The following is an 11,625-nucleotide window of genomic DNA, read 5'->3' as shown; positions in this document are numbered from 1 at the left end:
GCCTGTTGCTTGGGCAATGAAACTCTAACAAAATAGCCTGACACATGTTGTTTTATTTATATACATTTATGCATATTATTTAGGGTGTGTCTGGTTGATGTATAAATCTTGCAGGAGGAATATATCTTTTATAGAGGAATGTAAAAGTTTGGGTAGGGTTTTGGTTTACATTTTAAAAATGTTAATAAAATATGAGTGGTGCAAAAGTGACCTGCAAGATGTTGCATTGCTAGATGGTTGCTGCACTCAAATATTATACTCGATTTTTCTTACTTTTTCTACATCATACAGAAGTCATTAGTTACGGAACGTAGCTAGGTTGGCTTTAGGAACATGGGACAACCATCTCCTAATATAATGATGCAATGCAATAGGCCTTTCCATTATTCTGCATTAAAAGCTTAATTTCAGAAGTAATTACTTGATTGTTTCTGCGAAACCATCTCAACATCCCTGTGGACAACTGTGCACTGATCTGATTAGCTTAAGTGAGTGTGTAACATCAGAGGTATAATCAAATGAAACAGTCATCTTTAAGTAATTATGTAAGCAAACTGATTCTTAATTGTTTAGGATAATTATAGATTGCAGTGTTGCTCTGCATCCAAAATTAACACATTTCAATGTTCTTCATTTAACAGGGATCTGAAGATTGACGTTTTAGGGAAAGGACTGGAATTTCGGTTGGGAATGTCGTGGATTCTGAAGTCTTTCCCAGCACTGCTGTTCCTGGTGTACTCACACGCCGCAGAGGACGATGATATTCGAGCGGGTATTGCCAGTTTCTTATCCCTTTTTTATTTGACGTGTGAAAATCAACTATGAAATCTTAATGGACGATTTATATTTTTAAACGGAATATTGAATTAATAATTTTTTTATCCATGCACATTATGATCTCTAATCAAAAACATGATCTCCCCCCTCACACCTACATCTCTTCTGTGATATTGCGTGCATCGGAGCGAGGGCTGGGCAATATTCCCTCCACTCCAATTTTTCTTGTTCAAGAAGCAGTTTCACTCAAATATACATCACAATAGAGGAGAGTCGATTGCAATTTTGGTTTCATAATGACTTTAGGGTTTTCAAAAGTGAGTGAGGTGCCAAAATAGGCAGTATTTTAAGTCAATATAGATGTGTTCCAAAACCATAAAGGATGCTCCAAAAGGTAGATCCAGTTTTGCTCATAAGTTTATATACTGTACCTCTTGCACAAGGCATCATGAAAATGGCATGCAATTTCTTTTTTAAATTTAGTACTGTCCTGAGTAAGCTATTTCACAAAACAGATGTTTATATATACTCTACAAGACAAAATAACTTAATTCATAAAAATGACTCTATTCAAAAGTTGAATCTTAATACTGTGTCGTTACTTGGATGATCCACATTTGCTTTTATGTTTTGTGATAGACATTGATTAGTCCTTTGATTGTCTTAAGCAGTTCAACTACCTGCTGTTCTTCAGAAAAAATCCTCCAGGTCCTGTGAATTCTTTGGTTTTCCAGCATCTTCTGCATATTTGAACCTTTTCGAACATTGATTGTATGATTTTGAGATCCATATTTTCACATTGACAACAACTTGAGTGACTTACACACAGCTATTACAAAAGTTGAAAACATTTACTGAGGCTCGAGAAGGCAGGGGGGTGTAAACGTTTGAACTGGATATTTGTCATTCTGTGGTATTTAGCTCTATCCCTGTTCTTGTCCTCATTTTGCAGGCTGCAGCACTGCTGTCAATGACCTGGTCTACATCATGGACGGCTCCTGGAGTGTGGGAAGTGACGACTTTGAAACAGCCAAGCGCTGGCTAGTCAATGTCACCAGTGGCCTTGACGTGAGTTCGCACTACTCGCAGGTGGGTGTAGTGCAATACAGCGACACCCCAAGGTTGGAGATCCCTCTCGGTCTCCACAAGACCACTCAAGATCTCATTAAGGCCATTGAGGACATCAGCTATTTAGGCGGCAACACGCAGACGGGCCGTGCCATCAAGTTTACCGTGGACCACGTCTTTGCATCTTCGCAACGAAGTGAAGTGAAGAACCGCATTGCTGTGGTGGTGACTGATGGAAAGTCGCAGGACGATGTTATGGATGCTAGCGTGGAGTCACGAGCACAAGGGATTAAAGTGTTTGCGGTGGGCGTCGGGACGGAGATCACCACATCAGAGCTGGTGACCATCGCCAACAAGCCGGAGGGTGAATACGTTCTGTATGCGGAGGACTACACCAATATCGACCGTATCCGTGATGCTATGGAACAGAAGCTGTGTGAGGGTGAGATTCGCATGCATGTGAGACTTCCCATAAACATTTACCACATTAAAACTAGGTTTTGGCATTACCAGTCCACTCCTGGGCATGCAGTTCTATCAGGATCTTAAAAGAACAGCGAACCGCTAAAACACCACAGTCCATTCATGCCCAGTGACAGGGAAAGCCACAAAGCTTGTGGGCCAAACCAGCGGCATGATGCCATGGCAGGGAGGAACTGTGGGGGAATGGTAACAGGAACCAGATGTGGCTTTACCCAGTGCCAATGCAGCTGGCAGCTCTGGTTTGGACAGACAGTTGTCAGTAGTGGCAGGCGTGTAGTTTCTCCAACTGAAAGTAATTACAAACATACACCTTGTCATTTGGCACAAAATGAGTCGGGGCAAGGTGTCAAAGGTACAAAAGTGGTACTCATGTAGGTAGGTTCCCCCCAAACTGAAAACACTGTTATGACTTACCATCATTATATGATACACTTTTGTCTGTGGAACACAAAAGCAGTGTTGGGGGTAACGCATTACAAGTAATGCAAGATATGTAATCAGATTACCTTTTTCAAGTAACTAGTAAAGTATTGCATTACTTTTTTAATTTACAATAAAATATCCGAGTTACTTTTTCAAATAAATAATGCAAATTAATTAGTTTTCCCATGTATTCACTAACAGCTCTCCTGTCCCTGTATTTAGAGATATCGGGAGTTATTTCCATCAGCCTGAGGATTGTTCATTTCACTTTTGGTGTGAAAGAGCCTTTGCAGTTGCCAAAATAGAACATTTTGTTCTTGTATTATTAAAAAAACAAATAAGCAAGGTCATCACAGGTGACAAAAAGTAATGCAATAGTAATGTAACGCATTACTTTACATAAAAAGGTAACTAAGTAACGCAATTAGTTACTTTATGAAGAAATGCAATTCTGTAATCCATTACTTTCCATAAAAAGTAACTAAGTAATGCAATAAGTTACTTTTTTATGGATAAATGCAATACTGTAATGCATTACTTTCCATTACGAGTAACTAAGTAACGCAATTAGTTACTTTTCTTATGGAGAAAATATAAAAAAGTAACTAAGTGCCGATAGCCTTGTAAGCAGCGCGCCATACAGCGTGGTTGCGTTACGGGTGTCCCGAATTCAAATCCCGACTCAAGGACCTTTCCCAATCCTGCCCCCTATCTCTCTCCCACTTCGCTTCCTGTCAGTTCTGATCTGTTCTGTCATAATAAAGGCAAAAATGCCAAAAAAAGGTAACTAAGTAATGCAATTAGCTACTTTTCTTATGGAGAAATGCAATACTGCAATGCATTACTTTCCATAAAATGTAACTAAGTAACGCAATTAGTTACTTTTTTAAAGAAGAAACACAATACTGTAATGCATTACTTTATACAAGTAACTAATGCAGTAAGTTACTTTATGTAGAAATGCAATACTGTAATGCATTATTTACTTTCCATAAAAAGTAACTAAGTAATGCAATTAGTTACTATTTTATGGAGAAACTCAATACTGTAATGCATTACTTTTAAAAGTGAATTTCTTAACACTGTGCAAATGTGCTCATTCATTCAAAATTACCTGCCTGCAAGTTTCTAGTAATCCTGAAGACCTTGGTCCTTATGATGCAATTTGTGTGTGTAATATGTTTTGATGACCATGTTCAATGTGTTCTCATGCAGAATCTGTTTGCCCCACACGTATTCCTGTGGCTTCTCGTGATGAGAAAGGCTTTGAGCTGATATTGGGCATGAAGATCCATCAGAAAGCGAAGAAGATACAGGGCTCATTAGCGTCAGAGGGAGCGTATCTGCTAGACAAGAGCACCGACATTACTGAAAACACAAGGTTGGTTTTACACCTAATTTTGATAATCATGAAGATTTAGCATGTGTTTACTAAGCAATTACTGGGAATTCTGTGGTTTTAAATAACTTTTTAGAGCCTCCAAAAATGTATTATTTTATAAAGTTGATGGTTGTGAATATGCAATATGCGGCAGAATTATGTACTGCAATATGTCTGACTAATACATGTTTTAAATTTGTTTTAAGGGAGATTTTTCCCGAAGGTCTTCCTCCCTCCTATGTGTTTGTGTCGACTCTGAGGCTGAAAGGGCCTTCAAGTCGGGAAAAGCTGGACCTGTGGAGGGTCCTGTCTAAAGATGGACAGATTCAGGCGGCTGTCACACTCAACGGACAGGACAAATCTGTCATCTTCACTACCACAAACACGGTTAATGAGGAACAGATAGTTACTTTTGATGCACAAGGCACTGAGGTGAGTGAAATCTACCAGCAACTTATAGAACATTCTCCTTTTATGCAAATGTGAATCACTGCATTTTGTCATTAACCATCCTTACACTAATGCAACAGCTTTAGCTACTTAAACAGAAGTTGCCTTTCTGAACCATACACCCGTTTCGACAGCAGAATGTAGAAATAAGCTGCTTTATGACACGTTTCTTTTTAAAACTGTGACTTGGCTGTATTGTGCAATTTCCTGTTCAAAATCCCATGACGCGTTTTCCACCAAAGCTCCTCACTTATACATATAAATACTACAAATTCTCAGAAATGTTTTCGTGTTCTCTGTTCCAGCAATTATCATCTTGTACCTGTTCCATGTCTTCCTCTGCTCTTAATGCCAAAAGCAAGTGGTTTTGTGTGATGTTTCGTGCACAATCGAGTCTTGCCAAGAGCCATTTTCCTCCATCACAGCGCCTCATTCATGCAGAACAGCTTATTCTGGAAATTTGTCAGACTCTTGTGACATTTATGTCAAATGAAATAATTGAGTATTTGCGCACACCTTAGTCTATATTTATCTTTTCAATGTGTCTTCAACCAGCACAAAGCCATTTCTCAAAGTCTGAAACGTCCCGCAGGCTCTTTTTGATGGAAGCTGGCACCAGCTGAAGGTTCTGGTTAGACCCAGACGTGTCTCCTGTTTTCTGGATGACCAGCAGATCCAGGATGAGGCTCTGGATGCTGTGGTACCCATCTACATCAACGGGAAGACTCAGATCTCCAAACGCTCTGGCTCTGACGCTACACTTCCTGTTAGTAACTTCCTGTAGTACTGAACACTGGATATTACTGGCAGCCAAAGTAAAGTACAGTACGGATCAGTGCTGGGGGTAACACATTACAAGTAACGCAAGTTATGTAATCAGACTACTTTTTTCAAGTAACTAGTAAAGTTCTATTCTCTTTGTATTTTATCTATTTGTTTTCTTTTTATTTATTATACAATTAAATTAACAAAAAGCAAAAAAAAGGTCTCTAACTCTAGCTTGCTCTATTCTTTTTCTATTCTATCTGTTTTTTATTTATTTATTATATAATTAAAAAAAAACACTTTTGGTGTGAAAGGGCTTTTACATTTGTAAAAGAATAACTTTTTTTTTTACTTTAAAAACAAACAAGCATGCCCTAGTAACTCAAAAGTAACATAACACGTTACTTTCCATAAAAAGTAACTAAGTAACATAATTACTAATAATTTTCATAATTGTGGGGAAGTCGTGGCCTGTCGTATCTGGCCACGTCATATCTGTCGGGGTCAATAACAGTCATATCTGTGTTTTTAACTACAATGCAGATGGCTTGTAGTCGTTTGCCACTTTTGCTTAAATAAACTAACATCACACAATAGTGATTGATATGGACATTACAGCTCAGTCATCTGTTTGTTATAATTGCTGTTTAGAGAAACCTAAATGTTTTTTTCCTCGTTTCTCACTGACCACCGCAGACAGAAATCCAGAAACTGAGGCTTTATTGTGACCCACAGCAAAGTGAGCGAGAGACAGCATGTGAAATCTACTCTGTGGTAAGAAAACAAAACACAACTGTGTTGTATTATAGCTGTGATCTGATTGACTGTGATGTGGGACTTGGTCTTTTTAATGTTATAAGTACTTCTGACCAACAATTCCTTATTAAATACTGAAAAATCTGTTAAATATCTTGAATAGGCTATGCACTTTTGTAATGGTAATCATCAGCAGGTAATACACATCAGATAAACCATGAGCACTGATATGTTTCTGTAGACTTCATTTAAAAATTAAGAAATGTAAAAAGAACAGAGAGAGAGAAACCCTCAACAGATTTCCTACTTTCATAAAGCGTGTTGTAATCAAGTCTAAATAATCCCTACACCATCCCTATTTCACAGTTCAGACTTTTTTTCTTACAATTCAGAGAAAAAAGAAGTGTAATATAAAGTCAGAATTGCAAAGATGTAAACACGCAATTCTGAGAAGAAAAGTCTGAAGCAAAAAGGCAATTTTATATATAAAGTCTTCCATATATTTAGTTTTCTTACCTTGGCATTAAATTACACAAATCTAGTTAACGCTGCTGCGCGAGTGTTTCTAATACCATGGCTGAGGGAGTGACTGCAAATTTGATATCTTTTTTTTGCTGGATTTTTTCTGTTTGCTATTGCAGGAAATGTGAATATGAAAATTATATTTGTTGTAGTTTTTGTTCACAGTTATAGAAGTTTACCCAACTATGACGACTTTCACCCCGAAAATCTGAAGGGTTCATCATAATCAGTAACTTATTTAGTAATGTTAGATTTACTGCCATTGCTTATTTAATTACATCACACACACAAAAATATGTGCTTTGTAAATAAAGGGACCCACAGGTTCAAGAGGAGAGCCAGGAGATCCAGGTATATCTGGAGAAAAGGTGAGATGTTCTTACAGTTTGAATCCATTGCTAGGGCCCTGTGATTTCTGTGATGCAGAAAACATGGACAATAGTGCATCATCCAGACATAAAAATGGAATTTAGTGTATAATGCGGAATGTCATGGAATTTCTCAAATTTTGAATTAATAAATCAAAGTAGATCAGTGCAGTTAAATCAAATGGTGTTATGAACTAGTGTCTGTGGATATTATGCGCTTCCTCCCTTGCCGTTCCCAGGTCTTTGGGACTGCTGAGCAGGAGTAGTCCCAGCCGTCCGGCTCCTCATATCGCCAGACCCAGAAACAGAGCATCGTGACCCACACTCCCCCGCAGAAAGACCAGTGGGCGGAGCTGCGCTCTCAGTCGGGGTCCTCGAACCGTTATTATGTCTAAGAAAAAAGCTCGTCCCCTCAGATGAGGGCGCTAGAGCAGTCAGGTCGGTCGTTCCCTGCCAGTCATTCGCTTCAGGGCACCGAAGTGGCTCCTCTAGTGACACCAGAGGCCAGACTGGTTCCCTTAGTAGACTTTCTGGCAGCGTGGAAACTTCTGCCAAATGTCTCACAATGGGTCCTGCACACTGTAGAGAGTTCAGGGTTACAGAATTCAGTTCGGTTCTCGTCCACCTCGCTTCAACGGGGTTATTCCTATGTTAGTGGGCCCCGAGCAGGCTCTGGTATTGGAACAAGAAGTAAAAACTCTCTTGAGGAAGGAGGCATTAGAACGTGATCCTCCTCTCTCTCTCTCTCTCTCTCTCTCTCTCTCTCTCTCTCGAGAATCATGGTTCTACAGCCGTTACTTCATCATTCTGAAGAAGGATGGAGGGCTGTGTCCGATCATAAATAAGCGTCTATTGAACCGTGCTATCAAACGATTATTAGTAGAATGAACGTCTCAATGCAATAATGCTACTAACACTTTTTTTAAAAAGAAATGATCACAATTTTTCTTCCATGTTTTAATTTTAACAGTAAACGTCTGTTGTGCAGCTTTGTTTTAAAAAAAAGAAGAAAGGGTTTGTTTAATTTTTATTTGATTAAGAGAAATTAATGTTTCATGCCTTCATTTGATAACCAGAAAAAATTTAATTCACAACGCATAATTTCTAAAAAATAAAGTATAATAATAAAAATAATAATAAAGTAATAAAATGTAATTAAAGCATTAAGATGGAATCCAGAAAAATGTAAATGGAACACACAGAATTTGGTAAAATAAAAAATAAAAACTAGAGAAAAAAATAACAAATTTCTCAGTGCCCTAAAAATTGTAATTAGTTACATATATATTTTTTTAAATTATTGTTACATTGAATAAGTTTCATGAGTTCAATTAATTATACATGCTTTTTCATTACTAAAATTAATTTAACCATTAAAATAGAGTTCAGAAATATAAAAAAAATCCAGAAAAATTAAAACGGAAAACAAATAATGGATTTCATAGGGTCCTACATTGCTAAGCATGCCGCTTTATCTCTTGTGTAACGTTGTGTTTTTTGCTTCCTCTCTCTTAGGGCGATGTGGGTCCACCGGGGCTGAGAGGCGATCCAGGACTTCAGGGTTTAAAAGTGAGTCTTGCATTGGAATAAATTAATCAAAAAAACATCCGCACTTCACACCCTTCCTAGCAAAATAATTTTTGGAAAGCAAGCAGATGCTTTCAGATGCTCATTCTCAAATTTATATGAAACAACCATTTGGCAGGAATAGAGCCTCTTCCCACTTTGGTGGAGCGTGGTGTTCTCAATCTAGCATCCTAATTACCAGTTTGTAGATGTAATTCAGTGAGCAGACTCTTTCCTTTCCTTTATTGCGAGTCACATTCGGTCTATTTTATTTCCAGGGTGAACGAGGAGAACAAGGGTTGCCAGGGAAACCGGGGCCGCCAGGACCCACGGTAAGAGCTGAAATAATTGGAGCCTCTTTCCAAACCCTCTGCCAGGCCTATGCAAACCAGTGCTTCCCTGTGTAAACGGCTCAATGCTTACTTTATAAGCGTTTGACAGAGGAAGAGCCTGACAATCGCCATCAAACGCACTGGCCACAAATGCATTTGTTTATACAAACTACACACAGCAAGTGAAGAAGAGCCAAATGCATTACTGGAGACAAACACAAACACAAAGTCGTTAGGAAAATCTACTTTTGTGTAAAACATTTTGTGCATTTACATGCACTGGTTATCCTTAATAAATCAACAACCATTTTCCTTTATTGCCGTAAAGTTATAAACAGCTTAAGCATAAACCGACTGACACAGCTACATTGTTGTGGTTTTCTTACATTGCCAGGTCATTGGTTTGCATGTAAACCGGTTTATTTCAATAAGCTGTTTTTTTATAGTTATCAGCACACATGGAAACTAATTGTCTTTTTGTTTCAGGGAGCATCAAAACCAAACGTTGGTACAGTTGGATTGCCAGGAAAAAAGGTAACAATATTTATTAATAACAGCATATGTATATAATATTTCACTCCAAAATCAGAGGAAACAAATAATAAATTATGCCCAACTTTAATTCTCATTGTTAAATCAAATGGTTATCGACATAAATTAAACTGTAAAGTGCATACATTATTGGTAATATTTGTTGTACAATGATTATTGCTTATTCAAATAAGAAATTATTGTATTACATGTTCTCACTGGACTAGTAATTTTTCTGTAGTTCAAATTTACAGTAAAAAATACTGTAATGCGTTATTTGATTTTACATTACTTTTTTTTTTTTTGATACAGTGATATTACAATGGGTAATACAATGGTAATAACCTTAAGAATAAATCAGGAAAATTATCAATTTCAAGATTCATTACAGCCATGCCATTTTGGGAGAAAGTAAAGGGACATAAAGACAATTCATAGTGACAATTAAAGGGATAGTCCATCTAAAAATGAAAATTTTGCTAAAAAATAAGTCAAAGGGAACCAAAACCTTTTGGTTACCAGCATTCTTTAAAATATCTTCTGTTAAGTTCCACAGAATAAAGAAAGGGTGAGTGAATGATGACAGAATTTTCATTTTTGGCTGGACTATCCCTTTAAATGTCATTCTAATATAGATTGTAAATTACTATATACTACTGTGACCATACTATACAGTGAAAAGCCCTTATTCATAAATTGTAAGCTGTCAAAACAAGCATGATATTGAACTTCACCTGTATTTTTAAACAGGGAGAGCAAGGGGGGGAAGGAGAACAAGGACCTCCTGGAGAGCCTGGTCCAGTGGTAATGTAGTTTGATGTTATATGACATGCCAGAAATGATATTTGACCAGATGGTATCCTCTAAAAATGTGTCATAATGGTCCTGAGAAACTCTTGTGTTTCTTCAGGGGAAACCAGGACTCACTGGAAGCGATGGAGCAGCCGGTCCTGCTGGAGCAAAGGTCAGTCTGAGTGTGTTAATGACATGCAGTAAAGCAACACATACGTGTGGAGTGTCACTGACTCTTGTGACACAGCCGGTGATCGTTACTGTCAAAGGCTTTCTAATTTGATTTAATGCATATCATGTGATTAATGCTCAGATATTTATAGGTCGACATCTGTCAGGCGTGGAAGTTAGGAGAGGTTAGTCATTAATTACATGTATAGTATAAGTGTGGAACTACTGTCATGTTCAGTTATTCCGCGTGGCACTTCTGCGTTATAAAAAGATAGATTTTCAGCATTAATACACAGAAAAAAGGGAAAGAAAAGAGAAAAAGTTGGCAATAGTGTGTCAGAATAGCTAAGAGTGTGACATGCTAAACTCATTTGTATTTTTAGATCTGCATTTTTATTCGTGTTTTGTGTTTGTGGCATTTATCCAATTATTTTTTAACACAGCCCAGCATTAAAATAATAATAATAATAATAATAATTCTGCTGCTTTGCAAAAAATGCCTAATATGACTTAATTTGATGATGCAGTTTGAGTTGAGCTTGATGAGTTAAATGAGTTAAAATATTAATAAACACCTTCCATCATGTCCTGTTTTTTCACAAAACTAGAATGAAGATTTTTCAAATTATATTTAAATATCAGCTTTAATGCACTTGTCAAAATAACAGTCAAATGTCAGAAAGTGTAATTTTTTAATGACAAAAATAACTATTTAAAACGATCATTTAACTTACAATCTGCAAAGAAGAGGAACACTATTTTAAACAACAGTAAAGGCTGAAAACATCTGGATCGTGTTTGCATTTTCTGTCACTGGCCATACAGTAAATCTGATCTTGAAATCAGGACTAGAAATAAAATAGTGTAATGTGAAAATGGGTCAAGAATTGTTCAAATAGTTAATCTGGCTCAGATTCCGACAGGAATCATGTGTTTGTGCTGTTTTCTGCTGATTAAGGGAGCGTACAAGACTTCTTCGACACACAAATGGGAGTCGAAAGCAGAAATGCTATGAAATGCATCATAATTTGGTACTTTTTTTTTTTTTTTTAAATCAGCACATCATATTTAAAGGGGTCCTATTATGCTCTTTTACAAAGTCTTGATTTTGTTTTGGGGGTGTACTAGAACAGACTCTCATACTAGGTTGTTCGAAAAACACATAATTTTTCACATATTTTACATTATTACAATACCTCTCTCCCCAGTCTGGCATGAACGGCTTGAATAGTTCCTGTAT

At 37.2% G+C, this 11,625-nt stretch overlaps 1 protein-coding gene across 1 annotated transcript in view; it reads left to right on the top strand.

Moving 5' to 3' along the window:
- Nucleotides 1–690: 690 nt before the first annotated feature.
- The window catches only part of LOC107566163 (collagen alpha-1(XXI) chain), a 42,892-nt gene continuing 31,957 nt past the window's right edge, over nt 691–11,625 (top strand). The window contains exons 1-11 of the mRNA XM_016251540.1: nt 691–772; nt 1,730–2,287; nt 3,967–4,132; nt 4,339–4,564; nt 5,175–5,348; nt 6,044–6,121; nt 8,509–8,562; nt 8,838–8,891; nt 9,378–9,425; nt 10,173–10,226; nt 10,333–10,386. Of these exons, the coding sequence (XP_016107026.1) occupies nt 691–772; nt 1,730–2,287; nt 3,967–4,132; nt 4,339–4,564; nt 5,175–5,348; nt 6,044–6,121; nt 8,509–8,562; nt 8,838–8,891; nt 9,378–9,425; nt 10,173–10,226; nt 10,333–10,386 (1,548 nt within the window). The remainder of the gene's footprint in view (nt 773–1,729; nt 2,288–3,966; nt 4,133–4,338; nt 4,565–5,174; nt 5,349–6,043; nt 6,122–8,508; nt 8,563–8,837; nt 8,892–9,377; nt 9,426–10,172; nt 10,227–10,332; nt 10,387–11,625) is intronic.

The sequence above is a fragment of the Sinocyclocheilus grahami genome, unplaced genomic scaffold (genome assembly GCF_001515645.1).
Source record: "Sinocyclocheilus grahami isolate Dianchi unplaced genomic scaffold, SAMN03320097.WGS_v1.1 scaffold1053.1, whole genome shotgun sequence".
NCBI classification, from domain to species: domain Eukaryota; kingdom Metazoa; phylum Chordata; class Actinopteri; order Cypriniformes; family Cyprinidae; genus Sinocyclocheilus; species Sinocyclocheilus grahami.
Note: the sequence above shows the minus strand (reverse complement) of the source record. Positions and strands in the feature narration are given on the sequence as shown.